Source organism: Cupressus sempervirens, chromosome 8 (genome assembly GCF_028749045.1).
Source record: "Cupressus sempervirens isolate cs-2001-9-10 chromosome 8, ASM2874904v1, whole genome shotgun sequence".
NCBI classification, from domain to species: domain Eukaryota; kingdom Viridiplantae; phylum Streptophyta; class Pinopsida; order Cupressales; family Cupressaceae; genus Cupressus; species Cupressus sempervirens.
Genome location: NC_143125.1, coordinates 259,202,467 through 259,225,667, shown reverse-complemented (window position 1 = coordinate 259,225,667; position 23,201 = coordinate 259,202,467). Strand labels below are relative to the sequence as shown.

The 23,201-nt window shown below is 36.4% G+C and overlaps 1 protein-coding gene across 1 annotated transcript in view; it reads left to right on the top strand.

Annotated features, from left to right (window-relative positions):
- The window catches only part of LOC149542450 (pentatricopeptide repeat-containing protein At5g27460-like), a 72,519-nt gene extending 49,913 nt beyond the window's left edge, over window positions 1-22,606 (top strand). The window contains exon 3 of the mRNA XM_089797394.1: window positions 20,761-22,606. Within this exon, the coding sequence (XP_089653520.1) occupies window positions 20,761-21,999 (1,239 nt within the window). The 3' untranslated portion in view covers window positions 22,000-22,606. The remainder of the gene's footprint in view (window positions 1-20,760) is intronic.
- Window positions 22,607-23,201: the final 595 nt, after the last annotated feature.

Here is a 23,201-nt window from a genome sequence, read left to right as displayed (position 1 = left end):
TTAATTTTACCAAACATGGACATATTTGATGCCTTTGTGTTTGACTCAGTTATACAAAGTCTAAAGACACATTACTTTGAGGCTTGACCATCAGATAAATTTATGAAGGGTACATACTATAGTACAGATTATGACACATTTGCAATTTGGTCTTTTTCTCATATGGTGATGATGTAGCCAAGGAATTTGAGAAGAAATATGAAGATCTATCTGTGAAATATAGACACATTTTACCAAACATGGACATATTTGATGCCTTTGTGTTTGACTCAGTTATACAAAGTCTAAAGACACATTACTTTGAGGCTTGACCATCAGATAAATTTATGAAGGGTACATACTATAGTACAGATTATGACACATTTGCAATTTGGTCTTTTTCTCATATGGTGATGATGTAGCCAAGGAATTTGAGAAGAAATATGAAGATCTATCTGTGAAATATAGACACATTTTTCAATTATATGAGAAGACAAATTGTTGCGTAGCATTGCAAACCAAGGTAGAAGCATTGGAAAGGAGGGTGGCGGAGCTTGAGGCTGCCAAACCAATAGATACCACTCTTCCAGGCCCATCAAATCAGCTAAGTTTAGTGCAGACAATAGAGAAGGCACCTCTTTTGCTAGTACAAGAAATTTCGACTAGAAAAGATAACGACACGGAGGCAATGCAAAAGGAGATTGTTGAATCGAAAAGTGCAGCTGAAAAGGATCATAAAGATTTTGAAAATGAAAAAAGAGGTATTGTTCAAACTGCCTTAGTGTTTTTACATGAGAAAATAAATTCTAGAATGTATAGGATCCATGAAGTTTATTCTTTAATTCATTTAGCCATTAGTAGGTTTGAAAGTGATCGATTATTTGTTAAGCCGATATTTGAGAAGTGGGTCTAGAGGATAGAAAAATGGAGATGATAGGAGCATGTGCGAGGATTGATAGTGCTAGGCCACTCAATGCTATTCCCATGGCAAAGTTAGTTAGATAACTAACTAGTTTTATAATTTTGCCAGAACATATTAAAAATAAGATGATTGAACTAAGGAACAACTTTGATGGGTATGATGATACGTTGATGCCTTCCATTCTAGACAAAGACAAAAATGTAAAACCATTTGCAAATTGGCGAATTGAGGCTATCGATAAAGTATATGAGGTGGCAGGTGAGTTCAGTAAAGATATGAATATGGAACTTTTGGAGGTTGGCATTGGAAAGTTGGTTAACTCTTGGCTCTATTATGAGAACTTTGAAAAGGACGTCACACAGTGTACCGTTAAATATAGTCCTTATAGATAGGTGGTTGATCAAATTATGGTACGTAGATGGCGAATTGATGAAGAGTATGAAGAATGGTTGCATAGGTACACATTAATTGATGATTCATCTGTTGAGGGCCCACAAGAGCAACAAGCATAAGGAGTTTTTGTTGAAAAAGACAACATGCGGTTAGAAAGAAGGAATAACATGTCACGGGTGCTAAAGATGTCATCATCAACCTTTTGAAAGGCCTAATTGTGCACATATTTAGTTTTTGATCAAGTTTTGTTGTTGTAGATATTTTGTATCAAATTATAAGTTGACGTGTTATTTTTCCCATGTATGAAGCTTGTTGCAATTGTTCATTATAAAAGGATTTCCAAGACTAGGATAAAGGGTCTGAGAATTCATTTTGTGAATGATATTCCACATTTTGGTTGATCCATGTATTGTGTTAATAGTTGATGTCAAGCTTGTACTGAATGACAGGTGAATCAAAGTGATATGTCGTCTGATTTTGTTGACCTTGTTATGAGTTTTGGTCATATAGTCTGATGTATTACATTAAAGAAATTAATACAGAAGTGTTGCAAGGAGTTTCGTGGTGTGAATTTGTCTCCCCTTCTGATATTTTATGACTTTCTGTGTTTTATGAACAAAGAACATAAATCACAATTACAATTTGTTTTAAGTTGTATGTTTTGTTTTGCTTTGTTGTTGATCAAAGGGATCAAGTAAATGCTTAGTTTGGTTTGATAGAGTTGAAGAATTTCAAGAGAGGATTTCCCTCAGAAGAAGATTCATAGTGATTTATTGATTTTCATTTGCAATGGAAATGAATAGATTGTTGAATTGTGGTGTATGATCAAGTTTGAAATATCCCAATGGACAGGGCACTGATTTTAGTGTTAATTGTCAAGCAATTATTTATTCATTTCATAGTCTAAAATCAAATTGAAAATCATCTTAGTTTCATTTAAAATTGTAGATCTGAAATGTTAACGCTCACTTTGCTTATGGGTAAATAAACAATGCAAGTAGCTCTTACATCCTGTGTTATATGACACAAGTATAGAAGATCATGGGGTTATTTGCTTTGTTAAAGGATTAGAGTAGTGATGCTGTCATGGAGAAAACAGACCTAATCCTAGGTATACCTGCCTGAATTTTGTAGAGTTCAGAAGCGTAGAAAGCTGAGCTGCTTTGTCAATTTGTCTTTATTACTATTTGGATGCGTTGACCATGGAAATTGGCCATTTCCTAGGTATATCTTGTGATTTATAAGGTAGTTCAATTTTGTTCCAATCAGAAGCCAACACTTCCAACTCTATAGAATGTTAAAAACCTCTTTTGAGGGAAGACTTGGGCGAATTTCTTTAAAGACCTTTTTGTATCTTCTCACTATTGGTTTGATATCTACATGAACGATTGGTCCTTGTGGAATAGACTTATCCATTACCATACATTCTGCAACCCATTCACCTTGATCATGACCAAGTATTTTGGCCATTTTCTTACAAGAGACCACCTTTGGGGGAGGTATCTAATAACCTCTTAAGTGTAATTTCTTTTCCTTCATGTTTGAAGCATATTTCTGAATCAGGATTGTCCATTATGAATTGCCCTAGGATAAGATCATTTTGGATAATAGTTACATAAAAGTTCCTCTTTAAAGTGTGGTCTCCTAGGTTGATCTCCCACTGGGGTACTATAGTGGTGCAATGATCTATGGATCCATTCGCCAAGGCTACTTTGAATCCCTTAAATTCTTGGGTTTTCAGCTTCCTTCTTGTTATTATGTATCTTCCAATGAAGTCGTGTGTAGCTCTTGAATCCACTAAGGCAATTATTTTTTGACGTTTGAGTGTCTCCTTAATTCGAAAGTTCTATTTTAATTCTCGTGTAATGACAATGAATACCCCATGCACTTGCTCTTCAATCCTTGCCTTTTTTGGGGATATGTTTTCTTCATGCGTCTCCTCTATATATTCATTTTCCCTCTTTTGCATTGATGGCCACGACTCCATGTTGCCTTACACTTAAAATATAGGTTCTTTTGGTATAGATCTCTTTTCGAACATCAGTGCTCTTTGCTCCATGGTTCTTTAAATATATAGCAAGGTCTTCCTTGATTTCTTCTAGGTCTCTCATTTTGATAAGATGTTTTATATATAGGATTTCGATCTTTCTTTAGGTGTATTGATCTTAACCTTTTTTGCTTTTATGACAACTTCCTCTAGATTCTGTGGTTCAAGAGGTTTTACTGAGCTCTTAATAGGATCCTTAAGTCCTTCCATAAACATTTGAGTAAGCCTTTTTTGAGGAAGATTAGGAATAGTGACATAAACTCTATGAATTTGCGTGCATACTCTTCCACGGTTCCAATTTGTTTAAGGTTGGTTAATTCTCAAAAATGATTCATCAAATCTGTTAACGAGCCTTTGTGTGAATTCATTATAAGTAGTGATATTTTGACGTCTTAAAGTTTTGCGGCCATAATGCCACCAGTTTTGGGCTGGTCCTACTAAATGAAGTATTGCAAATTTGATGGCACCTTCTATCATAGGGCTAAAAGATAGGTATGTATTGAATTTCAGGAACCATGATTGAGCAGTTCCTTTCCCCAGTTCGTCAAAGTGTGGTAGCAATACCTTATCAATCTTTGTTTGAAGATCTTTATTTATATAGATTTCCTTTTTACTTTCCAATAATTTGCTTTCATATTATGCTTTAAAGGGAATAAGGTTCTTGACTTGGAGGTCTAATCTTGTGTATATTTGTGCAATTTCCTCCACACTAGTCATTGCTTGGAAGGAATGAAGTGTGTCTTGGCAAATTGAATCTTTTGTTGAAGCTACATTTTTTGAATGATTAGAATGAGTGTCTTTCCTCGAATTCAGATTAGTTCTTTTAGTCTGATTATTACTGCTCAATTTTTGTATAGCTTTGAGGATCATTTTTTTTTGTTCTCCCTAATCTTTTGTTAGTTTGCTCCATAAAGATTCTCAATTCTTGTGCTAGTTGTTTTTCCATAGTTTTATGATCTATTGATGTTTTGTATGAGCTAAAATTCACAGGATAGTAGGATTATGCTCTGATACCATTGTAATGTCCCCGTTGACTAAGACAAGAACACCTGCAAAACCGATGTTGTCGGTAAAAACTATATTATAGTCGACGAGATGAGTTAGTGTTCGAAAGGTTGCGTAACGGTTGAGTCACCCCTTCAGGAAGTATATGTACATCGTCCGAATGGATTTATGATTCATCATTGGAATTGGAATTGCATATCTGCTTATATGAATAAAGTATCTATTATGTATTACATTCTAATCTCTTAATGCAATAAACATCTGTTTACCCTGTATGGTAACCAACCAATGTTGGCATTTAAATAGTTATATATCAAATTTCATTATTCTACTCTGTATCCTATCCCTAACTGTAACATCCGGCTCTTTCGGGTCTAAATTAACATCTAACATAAGCATAGAATACAATTATAACTTCGATTTCATAAGAAGGCAGTTACATCATTCGTGTTCATGTCAAGAAGATTACCGTTAAAATCAGTTAAACAAAATTTCTTAACTAAATACTTGAAAAACCTTTTAATGAAATTACTTCAAAAATTGAAATCACATACCTCGGAAAACTGAGACTGAAAAATCATCTAAGTATGCTTTTGCAACCATTTGGGTTAGTCCACAAATAAACTATAAAAATTTCTCAAATCGATTGCTATCTCAAAATTCATTTGATGATTACAACTATAATTTAAATTAGGGCATCACATATCATCTTACCAATTAGGGCATCAATTACCATCAGTTTATTTAGGGCTTCTGATACTGCTTTACCACTTAGGGCTTCTGCGACCACGGATTCAACTAGGGCTTTTGATACCACGGATTCAGTTAGGGCATCCAATACCACTGTATCAATTAAGATTCCAGCTGTCACACAATCAATTAGGGCCTCGGATTTCTTTTCCTTCGATTGCTTATCGGTGACAGTTTCTCAAGATTAGATAAATACTTATATTCAATATTCATTTATATGAAAGTAAAATGATGATAACAATGAAATACTTCAATTAAATCTTACGTTCTCATAAACAAAAATGATAATACCTATTTCTGATAAACAATTGAATGCACGGCTTATCTCTCTTTGACGCATATCTGACATCTTGAGAGAGGTGAAACATTGTCAGGGGCTTTAACCACCCAACCTCGAACCACAACAAATCCCCACACGATCTCCAATGAGAAAGGCCCTCCCTACCCGAAATTGACAGGAAACATCTTACCATCCACTGGGCTTATGGTAAATAACTCACCGTACAACTTGACAGTAGAAGATCACAATAACAGGAGTATGCATGAGCTATTAATTGATTCATATTAACTGATAAATTTTGAAATCTCACAGCTATTATGGAATCAATCATCATAGATTCCTCTTTTTCACCTCACCACCCTTTTTGTTGGCTACATAGCCAGGCGAGTTCCAGGTATTAGGAATTCTCAGATTAACCAGTTCTGTCAATTATACGTTTATCCAAACATCTCACAAACTATGTTCATACAAAATGAAATAACATATACGAAATCGAGCACATTTCTAGGATATGCCAATACCATCAGATGGTTTTGATAAAAAATTCCAAGGCATTTAAATTTATGTTTCCAAATTGGAAATAATGAAAATAGGCACTCATATAATAATATTTACATAACCTAGTTCCACACGAAAAAGCCTAAACAGATCCAAGAAGTTCGAGTTTGAATTCGACGATCATGAAGTTCGGATGAAGTTTGACAAGGTCCAAAAAATTGAAAAAATTCAACATAAAATTCACCCTGGATAATTTTTAAATAAATAAAATATATAAGTAATTATAATAAATTAATTAATAATAATAGATGAACATACCAAATATTAATATTTTACTAATATAAAACATAACTAAATTCTATATTTATATATATAAATAATTATAATAAATAAAATAATAATAATAGATAAACATACAAAGTATTAATATTTTTTATTAATAAGGCAAGAGCCTACAACGCAATGGTAAATTGCGAGCCTCTTGTTCAAGAGGTCTTGGGTTCAAATCTACACGAGATTAATAAATAATAATAATAATAATTAACCACAACTTATAATAATAATTAATCTTGGCTTCGGCCTCTTACCGATAAAAAAAAAAAAAAAAAAAAAAAAAATTATTAATAAAAAAACATAAATTAAATATAAATTAAAAACTAATGAGTTTTTAATAAAAAAAATATACAAATATTTTGCTACTTATAAAGAAATAAAAATTACTTCCATTATAATAATATCATAAACCACATTATAAATATAATAAACCACCGATGCCCAAAAGTGAAATAGTTGTTTTAGAAATATCTGTCGGGGCTTCTTAACTACCGATGGGAGATCGTCGAGAACTTGCATAAAATATTCATGGAAGCCCAATGAAGGCTCACTACAAATGTAGATGACTGCAAATTAAACGGAAGCGATGCATGAGTCATCAAAGTCAATGTCGTTCTGTTGGTGAATATATAGAAGCTACCATTCATTGACTGGGCAGATTGCTGTGAACCTCTTTCATGTTTGCGCATCGGCTTAAACCCTCGCGTCGGCTTAAATGTTCTTTCCTGTTCGTGCCAGACAAAGCGGCCAACAAAAAGTTCTATTAAAAAATTACATTTGTTTAAATATGAATTTGTTAGCGAATTTGATTGAACTTTTTTTAACCCTTGAATATTCGATGAATTTCAAACTTCATCTTTGAAGTTCACCGAACCCTGTGACATAGTTGACAGGTATGGCCCTGATTAATAAAAGCATTAAGTGTCGAATTTATATTGCTACTTGTCTACTCACTTCACACGGACACTATAATTTATATCATAAAAGATAAGAATTACTGTCTAAAAGATAAGGATGTGCCTCTATAATTTTTAGATATTCATTAAGTAACAAACTTATCAAATGAAGATATAATGACTACCAGTGAATCACTAGGTTTATAAGACATCAAAATATACCAGTCTTCTCCATAGGTTCAGCAGCAATACACCTGATCGAGTTATTTCTATTGACGAAGCATGATGACTTCTCTACACGATAAGGGAACTGCGAAAATGCCTTGCAAAACTTGTTGACGTTTGTATTAAATAAATGTAAAGGCAGAGAAAGAGAATAAAGATTCAAGGCAGCCATGATTGAGCTACAGTGTTCTTACAGGTTTCTAGATTGAATGCAAAATGTGACCTAAACTGAGAACGACATGTGCTAGTTTAAATTCGCCAATCCTGTTGACTCGGCCCAAATTCTGATTAGAAGATAACCTTGACGTTTGGTATGAGTCTGCCTATTGGCTCAGAGATCTGTGGCTTGGTAGATTCTAATCGATGGTATAATATGAATTCGGGTTCACTCAGAACTTTATGAAAATACAAGGGTTCGATTGCCAAGAGAATTGAATTTTTTTGAAAGAGGAAGAAGAAGAATGGATGTCGACAACCCAAGAAATCCATAATATAGAGTAAGCTTGTCTCTACGGCTACCTACAGTAATAAAGAAAACCATTTGACTACCTAAGATGACCATTCTGTGAAGAACCTCCTTATAGCAATATCGTGAGAATGCTCGAAATAACAGAATACAAAGTGATAGCAGAACTCAGAATGAATCTACTGATCGCAGGCCACTTCGAGGGGGTAACCTCCTTTGAGCAAGCTCAATACAATAAATTCGTCCGTGCCCATCAAGGGCCTCAACCTATTCTTATATACTGGGTACGATCTAGAAAAGTAATACTACCTATGCATGTGGGATAATAAAATATACTCACGGGACGACTTACAAAGCATATGCGTCCAACAACACTACTCTAACAAAATAAACAGAAGGAACACACAGGTTCCTAACATCCCCTCTCCCTTAGAAAAAAGCTTTGTCCTCAAAGCTTAAGGTGTGGAAATTGTTGTTGAATCTGAAGAAGGGGTTCCCAGGTAGCATCCTTTGGTTGCATGCCATGCCACTGAATCAAGACCTCAGAGATGGAGCGAGAGCGAAGCTGGCGAGTGCGCTGGTCAATGATTGCCACCGGCTCCAGGATAATGGATCCTTCCGTATCCATTTCAGGGAGAGTAGTTTGTGCTCTGACAGTGGTACCCAGAACTTTCTTTAGACAAGAAACATGAAAGACTGGATGAATGCGAGAAGAAGGAGGAAGTTCCAGTTTATAAGCAACTGAACCAATCTTCTGCAGAACCTTATAAGGCCCATAAAATTTTGGGGCCAGCTTATGACGCCCTTTCAGCTTTAGGGAGGATTGTTTGTATGGCTGTAGACGAAGAAAAACCATATCCCCAACTTGAAATGAGCGCTCAGAACGGTGTTGATCTGCTTGCTGTTTCATCCGATTACGGGCCATGTGAAGATTATCCTGTAAGGTACGAAGAATCTGATCCCTGCTGCGGAGAACTATGTCAACTGCCTGGACTGGTGAGCTGTTGGGAGTGTAGGGAAGGAGCACTGGAGGTGCCTGACCATAGACTGCTTCATATGGAGTCATTTTAGAGGCAGTGTGGTAAGAGGTATTGTACCACCATTCAGCTAAAGGGAGCCACTTGGCCCACTGATGTTGCTGTTCGGAAGTGAAGCAACGAAGATAAGTTTCCAAGCATTTATTGACAATTTCAGTTTGACCATCAGTTTGTGGGTGATAGCCCGAACTCATCTTCAGTTTGGTGCCAGTTTTCTGAAACAGTTCAGTCCAAAAATGACTGGTAAAAGTTGCATCACGATCAGAGACAATGGAAGAAGGGAGTCCATGAAGACGAAATATCTGGTCCATGAAGATTTGTGCAACAGAGGAGGCAGTATAGGGGTGGCTGAGGGCACAAAAATGACTATATTTCGAGAGACGATCAACCACAACCAAGATCACTGTCTTGCCACCGGATTTAGGAAGCCCTTCAATGAAATCCATAGAAATATCAGTCCAAATCCGTGTAGGGATGGGCAATGGTTCGAGCAAGCCAGGAAGGAGGGTCGTTTCACCCTTGTGGCGTTGGCAAGTATCACATTCAGCCACCATCTGTTGAATCGTCTGTTTCATCCCTTTCCAAAAGAAGTTTCTCCTTGCTCGCTCATAAGTTTTGAGGAAGCTTGAGTGCCCTGCTGAAGGAGAAGCATGGAGTTCATAAAAAATAGCCTGATGTAGAGCTGGGTTCTGAGGAAGCACTAGCCGACCCTTGTATCGAAGAGAAGCACCATCCCAAGAGTAATGTGGTATAGCAGAAGGATTATTGGCTAGCTGGTGAATGATTTGAGATAAAGAAGAGTCACTGTCATAGCCCTGCTGAACAGACGCTAACCAATTGGGAATGGGCATAGAAATAGCGGAAAGGGAAGCTTGATTATCAAATGTGCGAGAAAGAGCATCTGCCACAATATTCTCCTTACCCTTCTTGTAGGTGATCTCATAATCATACCCCATGAGTTTGCTGACCCATTTCTGTTGTGTAGGAGAGGATACCCGTTGTTCCAGGAAGTATTTCAGACTTTGGTGATCGGTTCTGATGCAAAAATGACTCCCTAAGAGGTATGGCCGCCACTTCTGTACAGCATGCAAAATAGCCATCATTTCTTTTTCATAAGTAGAGAGGGCTAGATTCTTACCAGAGAGGGCTTTGCTAGTGAACGCAATAGGATGGTCATCTTGCAGGAGAACAGCACCCAATCCATTGCCGCAAGCATCACTCTCAATAGTGAAGGGTTTGGAAAAATCTGGCATCGCGAGAACAGGTGTACTGCACATAGCCTGTTTCAGTTGTTCAAATGCAGTCTCAGCAACAGGGGTCCAGGAGAAGGCATCCTTTTTTAACAGAGCTGTCAATGGTGCTGCAATTTTCCCGTAATCTTTGACAAACTTGCGGTAGTAGCCAGTCAACCCCAAAAAACCCCGAAGGCTCTTGAGAGTTTTAGGATGCGGCCAAGTTTTCATGGCATCTATTTTTGTAGGATCCACCCGCACTCCATGGTGTGCAACAATATGCCCGAGATACTCCACTTCCTCCTGGCCAAACACACATTTAGATAGTTTTGCACAGAGTTGATGATCAGAGAGAAGTTGCAAGACAAGCTCCAGATGATGGAGATGCTCAGCCCAAGTTTTGCTATATATGAGGATATCATCAAAGAAGACCAGAATGAATTTCCGGAGGTATGGTCGAAATATGTTATTCATCACTGCCTGAAATGTTGAAGGAGCATTCGTGAGGCCAAAGGGCATGACTAAAAATTCATAGTGACCATCATGTGTGCGGAAGGCAGTTTTAGGTATATCCTCCTCATTAACCCGAATTTGATGATACCCAGAACGAAGATCTAACTTGGAGAAAAAATGAGCCCCATGAAGTTCATCAAGAAGTTCATCAACAACTGGAATGGGAAACTTGTCCTTTATAGTGAGATTATTAAGTGCTCGGAAATCAATGCAGAGTCGCCATGACCCATCTTTTTTGCGAACAAGCAGAACTGGAGAAGAAAAGGAACTGGTACTAGGGCGAATAATACCTTGCTTCAGTAAGTCACGGACAAGTATCTCGATTTCGGTCTTCTGATGAAATGGGTAGCGGTAGGGCCTGATGTTGGGCGGAACACTGCCAGGAAGGAGCTGAATACGGTGGTCCTCTGGACGAGAAGGAGGTAATCCCACAGGTTCAGCAAATATACCAGAATACTTGTCCAAAATGTGTTGGAGATCGGCAGGAGTGCTAGAGACTGCTGATGGCTGCATCTGAATGAAATGGAGCTGAGCGATGACACCATGTGAATTCTTCTTAAGAAGTTTTTCCATACGGTGTGAGCTGATGATGCTGAGAGACCCTGGTTGTAAGCCTTTCAAAGTGTGTTGGTGCCCCTCGGCTGAAAACTGCATCCAAAGTTCAGCAAAATCCCAGAGAATGGGGCCAAGAGTGCGTAACCATTGGGCACCCAAAACCACATCACAGCCACCTAAGGGTAAGGCAAACATGTCAGAGCGCATGTTATAATCTCCAATAGAGAGACGCACATTGCGACATTTCCCTTTACAAGGTAAAGTGCCCCCATTGGCAATCATGACTTCAAAGCTAGAGCAGGGATGGATAAAGCAATCAGCCTGTTTGGCTATTCGTGGATCAATGAAGTTATGAGTGCTACCAGAATCAATGAGTATAGTAAGAGGGATCTTCTTGAAGAAACCCTGGACCTGCATGGTTTGTGGAGTAGTGACTCCTGCCAAAGCATGGACAGATATCTCTGGTGGAGCTTCTGGTGAAGGAGGTTCAGGCTGGTGAGGCTCAACCTCATCATCCACTGTTTCCTGAGCATCTACATATTCTTCCAGTTCCGGTGGAGAATCCACATCCAAGAGATAGAGCTTTTGCTGAACACATCTATGGCCCCGAGACCATTTCTCATCACAATTATAACAAAGCCCTTTGTCTCGCCTGACTCGCATCTCTGTTTCAGACAAGTGCTTGATCGGAGTAGTTCTGGGAGCTGGTATGACGGGAGGGTTGTGAGAACCTGTATTTCTGAATGGAACAAAATTAGATCTGGAGCGTTGTAGAGCACTAATCTTGTCTTCCGCTAACTTAGCCAACCCAAGGGCTTCCATCATTGTAGTAGGTCGAAACATTTTGACTTCTGAGCGAAGTGCATCCTTCAGACCACTGACAAAACAACTACGGAAGAATTCATCAGACAAGCCCTCTGTGTAATTAGCTAATTTTTCAAACTCTGTCTGGTATTCTCTTACAGTGCCTGTTTGACGCAGTTTAGTGAGTGCTCCTGTGAAATCATCAAAGGAACTAGGGCCAAAGCGCTCCAAAATGAGGGTGCACAATTCGCTCCACGTTGGGCCTACATTAGCCTTGATGTACCAACGGAACCATTGAAGAGCTTCATGTTCCAAATGAAAAGATGCAAGGGAGACTTTGTGGTTATCCAAAGTATTATGCAAGCTGAAATACTGCTCTGCCCTATAGATCCATCCAGTCGGATCAGAACCATCGAAGCGTGGAAAATCAAGCTTTGGTCCACGGAAATTGCCAGAAGAGGACCCAGTATCTCCTGAATGGTTTCGGCTCATGGCTGACTGCTGAAAGTTAAGACCCAGAATTTTGTCATCCAGATCTTGAAGTTTGGTTTTGAGGGATGCAATTTCCTCTTCCATGATTTTTGCTCCTGTACGCGTAACAACCATAAAACAAGGTTTTTTTTTTTTAAATTTTTTTTATTTTGTTGAAATGGGTAGAAGATGAGAAACAAAAACTTTTTTAGTTACGGCAAACTTGGATTTGGGTAAAACTCATATAGGAAATGGGTGTTCGATGGGTGGTGGGAGACTATCTAGGGACAAGGGAAAAAGAAAAATGAGGGTTTCAAGGGTAGGGAGGCGAAATGAGGCGAACAGTCCAAGAGGGATAAGGGAGCAAAATGAGGAATTGAATCTTGTGGCTCAGTTTGGTGGCGATTGGATGAGAGGTGAAAAAGATAGGGCAAACCCTAAAATTAGATAAATGAGGGATTTAGGGCTTTGATATGTAAAATTTGGGGTTGGGTCGCCAAGGAAGGAAGTATGCGAAATGATATTGCAGACGTTCTGCGGAAGTATGAGCAGAAACAGAAAGCAAACAAGGAAGCTACGACTAAAAAACAGAATAATTTTTACTCTTTTTTTTTTTTTTTTTTTAGAACAGTCGACTTAGAAAAATTCACTCACAGACAGAACAACTGAAAAGAGTTATTGCAATAACAAGAGATATTAGAAGTGAGAGGAACCTGAAGGCCACGACAGAAAAAAAATTTGATGTAATTTCCACCCAGCGAGCCCAAGAGAGTGCTCTGATACCAGATGTGAAGAACCTCCTTATAGCAATATCGTGAGAATGCTCGAAATAACAGAATACAAAGTGATAGCAGAACTCAGAATGAATCTACTGATCGCAGGCCACTTCGAGGGGGTAACCTCCTTTGAGCAAGCTCAATACAATAAATTCGTCCGTGCCCATCAAGGGCCTCAACCTATTCTTATATACTGGGTACGATCTAGAAAAGTAATACTACCTATGCATGTGGGATAATAAAATATACTCACGGGACGACTTACAAAGCATATGCGTCCAACAACACTACTCTAACAAAATAAACAGAAGGAACACACAGGTTCCTAACACATTCGAATACCAACTATTAAATCGACTTTAAAGAAAGAAAAGAATAGAAGAAAAATAAATAAATAAAAAGTTGGAAAGAATTGGAAGATTATAATAACAATTCAATTATAATTCAAACATTATTATAATGTACAATTTAACATCACTTATACAAATTATTAAATGATAATAGTGCCAAATCATTTTATATTTATATGTACGTTTATAAATATTTTTTAAAATGATGTGAATGAAAGATAAATTAAAATCCTTGAAATACGTTTTATATTTCAACTCAAATATTTTAATTAAATTATTTATTTAAATAACTCATGTAGTTCCATAGATGTAATCTGTTTCAAATCACTAGGTCGTTTACTCGTCTGCCCAGTGATGGTGATGCTTCGCCGAATTCTTTTCTGACAATGCTTCCACCCCCTTCAGCATGCTCCCTGCAAGAATTTTCTCCGTAATTAAATTATAAATTATACAATCATAAATAACCATAACAGTTAGCTTTTCATCCTAATTTCATGAATTTCCGATTAACGATCAACTAACATGTCATCTGCACTTGAAATCATAACAACCAACTTACCATTTCGCTAGATTATATCAAATTAAACTGCCAACTGACTTCATGTGAACTTCAACGGCTATATTTCAAACTAGGTCAAAAATTGGTATGTAACACTAACCTTAAAGACATCTCCATATCACGATCGATAACTCTCGTGAGGATTTCTAGGTCATCGGTTACTTCTTCGCCTTCTATAAGTACTCCCTTTAAGGTCCTTCCTAGAAGAGACATTCTCTGTCCAAGGTCCTCATCACATATGTATATTTAACCTTCAACAGAATATTCCAGCCTTATATAATCATATTAAGATCACTTTCTTCCCTATAAGGGACTCTCTTGATCTTAAACCTTTAACCATATTAGGATCACTCTCTTCCCTAGAAAGGGACTCTCTTGATCCTATATCTTTAACCATTAAAATTTCTGTATATCAACATATGCCTATGTAGTTTGCATATATGCAAAAATATAATTTATCCTAAAAAATAAATTCATAATAAATTCATTCACATCTTACCTTGGACTTACCTTGCTTGATCCACCTATTTCTAGATTGGTTGGAAAAGAATCTCCTCTTAATATATTCACACACTTCACAATCTTGGTTTACCTTTGTATTTGCGAGAGATAAGAAAGTATGAGTAAAATACTTTTCATGGTTTCTACATTAACATAGTCTCCTTAAATATCGTCCCTAGGGTCCACCGAGTGGTGTGACCCTTGGAGTGCATCGTTTATTTATCTTTCTTAATTATTTGTTCCCCTCTTAAATGTGTTGGTCCTCTTATTCACTTATTTGATCAGTTGAATCAGTTATTAACAAATTTCTTTGGGAGTGTGGTGATCGAGTTAAGACCAACACACCCCTTATTTATAATTTATTATATTTTAATGAGTTTTGCATTAGTAAGTATTTATTACGTTATTGTATTATTATAAGTATTAAATATTTTTGATATTAGGTGTAAGATTAGAATGAGTAAATATATGTGTATATATATATATATATATTTTTTTTAAAAATTTTTATTTTATTTTATTGGAAATATATCTGATAAAATAAATTTGCGTAATTAATTTAACAATTATTAATCCTTATGAGCACATCAAGTAATAGTACTTGTTTGACTAACATAGATAATGAAGAACATATGGGTCAAGCGCCATTAATGTTTTTTATTGGTTAATATGCAACTTAATCAAGGCTCATTGCATGACATTTGGTTATAAACTTTGGAAATAAATTAATAATTAAATTCCACACTCTTCAAGTAGACGCCCACAAAAGTGTGTCGACAAAGTAAAATGTTCAAAAATTAATCTTTTGAATAGAATAAGAAAAAACGTGTATGCACCTATGAAGGAAGTGCGTCGATAAAGTTAAATGCTTGAAAAAGGATCTTTTGAAGAGAATAGGGAAGAACATGACACGTGTTGATTAGCATATGAAATTAATGGCGACTTTTAAGTGATAGAAAGGAATCTATCCTAGAATGGAATGATGCAAAGAATTGAAGGAATTATTTATTTTAGTTGCCCAAATTAACTTGATACCAACTTAGCAACGTTGGGGCATGGTCTCTATATTAATGAAGTTATTTCATTTGATTCTCCACATCGACAATGAAAGAGTTAGTCAAGAGGAAATTTGTGAAATCAAGGGGAATTTGGTGGAAAAATTTGAAAGCTTTTTCTCTCTCCAGAAAAGTCTGGATGAGAAATGCAAGCCCTTTCCATAATTTTTTTGTTTTGATTGCTTGCAAGTTCTTACTTATTATTTTGTATTGGAGGGAAAATATCTCAGAATCATGAAGGGCGCCACCATGTCAAGACAAACCTGTATCAAAGAGGAGTTAAAGAATTTATGCTAGAATAAAAAATCATACCAAGATGGAAGGAGATTAGTGACACTTAGGCACTTTGAATTTTGAGGAATTCGAGAGGAAAATGTTTGGCTTTGCTGATCTTCCATCATCACCCAAAGCAATTCATTAGAAATGGGATTGTGGCTGCATCATGTTTTCTCTAGGGGGATTATGGCTGCATCATGTTTTCTCTAGGCCATCCAGTGTTATGACTTGACCATTCACTGCACAAGATGTTATGAGTCATAGCAGAGAACAATTGTGACTCCTGTGGGCAAGACACTGGCAAATCTCACTCTAGATGCAATTCTTGAATCATTTGGAATTCCAATTTGTAAGGATATGTATACAAATTGAAAGGAAGTGCTGAGAGTATGTACGAGGCATGAGCGGATGAATGCAATGAAGCTACGTGTAAGTGGCTACCAAAGTTGAGACCTCACCACTCCAAGATGCCAAAGTACCTTGTTGGAATTAATTTTAAGGTTGCATATAGAGATTTGGTTATGATGATGAGCATAATCATGGGATGTTCATAGTTGTGCTACATCAAGCCATGCATGTTTACTTTATTGAAGAAGTAATGCCTCGAATCAAATTCATAGATTGGTTGATGTGGATAAGTGATAATTTGGACTGGCAGTTGCAGAATTTGGATAAAACTCAAACCCTCTATATGAGTTCTTACATTGTTTATATGCTGACAAGAATGACTACATATGTGGGTTTAATAGGAAAGGAGTCCATAGGCTATAGAAATGGGAAACTCAAAGTATATGGCTGCTACCCTCAGCTGCACTTGCACAATATTGCTAACTTCAAATAATCTAATAATACATTTCTATTTATAGTGTGCGAGTCTCCAATGAAATATGCACTTACATATTGGACATTTATTATCACGCCGCTCTCTTGCTAAGTGGACTTATGCAATGGGTATTTATTACCCCATCTTATTAGGCGTGTGCATTTCCACTGGTCCATGTAAGCCTACTTATTAATTGTAGATTCTCTTTGCAAGCCTTAACCCTAGTAAGGGGATGGGGTGGCAAAATTTTCGTCACTGCTGTTGTTGCAGTCCTGGCCATCCATTGTAATTTGAGACCTGTATAAAGAGCACTTCTTATTTGTAAAGGAGCATTGAGATTGTTGTCAAGAGCTACCAAGATATAAGGTTTTTATTGTTGGTTTCATGGTGATTATTTGAAGTGTTTTGATGTTTGCTTGGTTTCATTATTCCCTCATCTAGAGTAGATTTGTTTTTCAAGTACTTAGAAGAATGCAATTGATAGTATTATTATGGTGACATTATTTGCTCATAGCTTTTGTTCTTAGGTGATTCCTAAGCACGGTGTAAGATTGGTTTAAGATTTTATGTGGATGCTTCACTTTTATCTTTGATGCACATTGTTAGTTATGATGTTATTTAATTGGGATATGAAAATACTTTGCACAACCCTTGAAGATTGCACTAGTTTTGTGTAGTTGTTGAATTTGGTGAAGCAAAGTTTGGTAGATTTCATTGTAGCAGTATTCAACTTTTAATTTCTTAGGATTACGATAGAACTCTGGTAATCTTATTTACTTTATGCATATTTTGTGAAAATCCCAAGAGGTACTTTTATTTCCATATCATCCGAAAACTCCCATAAACCAGTATTGTTTGAAGTCAACTCAAGGAAATCATGTAAGTCAACATGAATTCAATTTTCGTTAGGAATATTGCATTAATTAGGTCTGTCTCTGGATTTTTCAATAACAGATCAAAAATTTGCTTAATTGTAAGAATTTCTTTTCATCACACTGGGTGGAAGTTTAACAAATGTTTACATTACAAGCAAATCGGAAAATTCATGTGCTTGGATAAGTCTCAAAAGGATGGTTTTCAAGTTGATGCCCATTCAGAATGTTTTTAAGGCTGTAGGGTGAAAATTTGACAAATGTTACAGTACAAGTGAATTGGAAAATTCATGTGTTTGGATAAGTCTCAAAAGGGTGGCTTGAAAGTTGATGCCCATTCAGAATTTTTTTAAGGCTCTAGGAAATTTTCATTCAGAATTTGCTCAAACCTGGCTCTGAAATTAGCAAGGTGTTAGGAGTTTTTATCACAAGCAGATTGGAAATTCTATGCTTGTTTGGACAGTTCTGCTCATATTGGTTGGAAACTTCGTGCTTGTTAGGACAAAATGCATTATCAAGTTCGGAAGTCCACCACGTGTTAGGAATATTGATCACAACTACAACCACAAATTTTAAAATTGTTTTGAATTCCTCCAAGGCTGGGTGGAAATGCACGTTTTGTCAGGATTTTGTCCAAGGCAGGTTGGAAATACTAGGCTTTGTTAGGATTTGCATCAAAGCCAGATCAGAATTCACCAAGGGTTTGGAATTCCTTCCCAAATGCAGCTTGGAAATCAGGTTTGCCTTGGGATTACATTCAAAATACAAATTGGAAATGAGCACTCTGGTAGGAATTTTATTGGATTCTCAATCTGCTTTTCAACTAGTTAAAGATATTCATCCATGGTCAAGAGTACAATCACCTACGATGAGGACAAATCAAAATGCTGGTAAAAAATGCAACCTCCATCAGGATAAATACCTGAGTGGAAATCCAATAGCTGTAAGGATTATTCATTGCCCGTTTGGTTCCAGGCATAGGAATAGAGAATAAGAATGCAATATTGGGAATAGGAATGGCTATTCCAATAACAGCTAGTTTTTGGAATGGGTATAAGCTCATTTTAGAGGCAAAACGGGAATATGTATTCCTATTCCCTATTCCAATTGACGAACCAAACGGAAAATAGAAAACATATTCCCTATTTTCTATTCCTATTCCAGCAACCAAACGGGCCTTTAAAACGTGTATGCCCTTTTAGACTTGATAAGGATCATCATCACAACCCCATATAGACATGTATTTTAATATTAGATCACCTTAAATGGAAACATAGACATTCAATTTACTATCTTTGTTTGTCAATAATGTTACCTAATAATAAATAATAATATTGAATATCTAAATATTATTCAAAAAATAGTTATTAATACTATATAGGGAACAATTCTATAAGAATATAATGCATATAAAAACAAATCTAATATATCAACATACTAATTATTGAACGAGTAGTGAATCAATCATTTAACATTATAATGGGATAATATTAATCAACTAAACTATTCAATGGTAAGATCAAACCATTAGATAATAAAATATCAAACTGAATATGCGACCTTTCTAAAGGTTGTGACGTGGCAGGCCACTATATTTAACAAATTTCACGCGAGGTTCAAAGAAACAAGGATCCTATTCAGGGACTGAAAGTGGGAAAAAGCACCTGCAAACACTGCAGGGAAAAACAAGAAATAAAGGCAGCAACCGGCAGAACCAGGTCACGTGGAGTAGGCGACCACACAACCATAAACAACCATAAACCTTGGCATAGATTGTGTGAACAAAGTACAATATGGACCCTGCATTAAGGTACTGTCAAAAGTCAAAGGGGAGTACTTCAAGTGCAGTCTAGCATGTCCAGCATATACGCACAGTATTGAGTAGGGGATAAGACTCCCTGCCACGTATAGTGGAAAGAGCTAACAGGGTATCAAAAATACTGTGGGCTCCGTGCAATAGTAAGGTAAAGTAATTTTGCATTACATTATTATCGTTATGATATCAAGCTAATGTATATTTCTTTTACATTAATATGGTTATATCCCTATTTCTATTGTGATATTAAATATATGGTTTTAGATAAATATTCAATGTATAATAATATGTGAAGGTATTGATAAGGTATTTTAATTAAGGTATTGATAATATATATTGTCTTATTATTATTTAATCCTAATATCTATTTTGCAGGAAATAGTTGTCTCAAGCTAACTCTAATAGTGGGGACATTACAATCATCTCCAAAGCAGATCAGAATTTTATTGCGTGCCAGGAAATGTTTTTAAGCAGGTCATCAGAAATTCACCACTCATTACGAATTTTCCTTAAAATCTGAGTGTATTCAATTATGCATAAGGAATTTGACCAAGATGATGCTTGCAAGTGAGATTTCTCACAAGGACAAGTCCATCAAATGAAATCAGAAATTTGAGATGTCTTAGGACAAGCTAGATCAGAAGCTTACCTTGCTAGAAATTTTCATTGAGCACTTAATTGAATTTCTCATCATTCCGAGGATTGTAAACTAGGAATTCCTTTGCACTCTTTATTAGGCACCTTCTGAAGTGTTCAACCCCACACATTCATGCACCTCTATGTTTCCTAAATTTCAGATTTAATGAACACCTGAGACTTGCAAAACACTGCCAAGCTGAGACTAACATAAGCAAACCAATAAACTACCTGGCACGAGAGGGGCGATGGTGTGGAAGATCACAACAACTATGCTTTGTTAATCTCCGTTGACTGCAAATTGTTATGGGCTTCCTGTGTTATTGGGTGGGCTCCTGCACTAAATTAATTTCAGCTTTTAATTTACCAATAGGGAAAAAAAAATTATTACTCATCATTTCAATTTTATTCCTTTCAAGTGCCTTCAGCCTTGATGTCAACGGCGTAATTAATTCTTTGTAATTAAATTGAATCTTGTAATAAATTGGATTATTCATTATAGCAATGCTATCATTCTTATTCAAATGGATAAATGTTTAGTTTACAGTATTCATAATCAGGCTATTATTTTTCACAAGCGCTTTTGCCTTTAGGAGAAAAATTCTGTGTTTTTCTAATTTGTTTGCATGCCAATACTTGAAGCAATTGAGTCAGCATATTTTCCAACTTATTTTTTCATTGTGATTTCAGATTTTTGAATGGATGCAAAATCATCCTAAATTTGTCTTCACACCTGGTGACTATTGTCTCCAGTTAGATTTGACCACTAAAGTTTATGATGTCGTTAGAGCTGAGAAGTATTTTCAAGATCTGCCGGAGTTTGCAAAGAATGAAGTCACTTACCGTACTCTACTCAACTGTTATGCCAGAGAGGGATTGATTGAAAAAGCAGAGAATTGGATGAAAAAGATGCAGGAGTTGGGATTTACTATGACTATAGATCATTATAATACGCTGATGGCCTACTATTTGGCAAGTGGCCAGATAGAGACGATTATTTTAACAATCAAGCGTTTGAAGAAAATGGGTGTACAGCTAAATTCAAATACTTATAGACTCTGGATCGATGCATGTGCTGCTATGTCTAGCGTTGATGATGCAGAGAAGATAGTGGATGAATTAAAATCAGCTAATGATGATAGCATAAATTGGACTGCGTACATTGCTCTAGGAAACATGTACCTCAAAGGTGGTCTTCTAGACAAAGCAAAATCTGCCTTGAAAGAAGCAGAAAAAAAGATTGGTAAAGGTGAGCAGAAAGCATACGACTACCTTATTACCACAAATGCTTCTATTGGTGATAAGGAAGAAATTTACAGGATATGGAATTCCTTAAAAACGTCCTTTGTTAAATTGAATTATGATAAGTATATATCTATGCTTTTTGCACTATCAAAGTTTGGAGACATTGAAGGAGCTGAGAAGATATTTGAAGAATGGGAATCATCAAGATCAAGTTATAATTTCAGAGTCTCTAACATACTTCTGGGTGCATATGTGAGGGAAGGTATGCTGGAAAAGGCTGAAAGTTTTCACAGCCGTATCATAAAGGAAAAAGGCGGTTCAATTTGTAGAACATGGGAAATTCTTGCACAGGGCTATTTAAATAGCAAGCAGATGGATAAGGCAGTTACAGCCATGATGAAAGCTTTCTCAAATGCGAGATCTAGTAACTGGAAACCACGTCCTGCAAATGTCATGGGCATTCTGAAATATTTGGAGGAGCAAGGGAATGTAGAAATTGCAGATTCTGTTTTAAAACTTCTTAGGGATATTCCCTTTGTAACTACAGAGATCTACAACTTGCTTCTTTCGACTCACGTCAAAGCAGGTAAGGATGCTGATGACATATTTGAGCAAATGGTGATTGATAAAGTAAGCGCTGACGAGGAAACTGATAGGCTGCGTAAAGCTATCAGTAACAATTAATCTTCAGGTTAAATGCCAGTAATAATATGAAAGTGGCCACACCACATGGCTTCAGGTTATGATCATTTTCAACTGGTCATAAGTTATCAAAGATAATAATCCTTAAGTTTAGCAACCAGCAAGCTCGTTTTGGGCACCAGGCCTAGTAATTATTTTCAGCTGGGCATAAAGTTGTGTCCACTACGTTATAATTTATTATTTTTAGCTGTTCTTCTACAGGATGATATCTTAGTTATTTGGCAAGATACGGTTTTTATCTGCAGAAATATTTAAAAACTTAAAACGCATTATTTGCTAGTGATTGCATGGCAGATGATTTTTAAAGAGAAGTTCTATGTTTGTGGCTTTATTGCAAGGCATTCTGGGAGATGATGCTAAAATTGTTTATGCTTTTACAAGGAAGCTATTCTGATTTTTCCTGTATACGTATCAATGATTCAATATTGTTTCTGGCAAATCTTATTTTGCTAATTGTGGCCTTTTTCCTAGTGGCCTGAATAGGCTTAAGAGATTTGTATATTTTGCAACAACATGATATTTTCCCATGTCATCAATCATGGATGTATGAATTTTTTATGAAGAGGAAGAAGAATGAAGTTTGGATGTAGATATTGTAAATTGTCAGGATCTCTGATAGAGACTCTAATTGCTCTTGTTATTGTTACCTAATAGATAATATCAGAATGTCTATTATATTGATTTCAGACTGAATGTCTGATATACTATTCATACAAGGAAGCTATGAAGCTATATGATCAAAAAGAAAGTATGATGGTTGCATTGAACATTTGCCCATCTTGTACTGGACACCACTGCCTTGGTTCAATCTATTATTCCAATGTTACATGGGTGTTGTTCAATGCTGAACATAACGCATTGCCCAAAATTTATGTTTATAAGCATCCTCCATCAAGCTAGTTAACTTACATACATGGGTTGAACTAGTCGCTACCTATAAAACATTAGACTCTTAGGGCCTGTTTGGTTGCTGGAATAGGAATAGACATTCTAGAATATGTTTTCTATTCTCCGTTTGGTACGCCAAATCAGAATAGAGAATAGGGTTTCGTATTCCAATTTTACCCCTAAAACGAGCATAAGTGTGCCAAAAAAAACCTGTTATTCGAATAGGCCATTCCTATTCTCAATCCTATTATCCCAAATTTCATATTTTTTCGGGTCCGTGAGTGAGCCCATAAGGA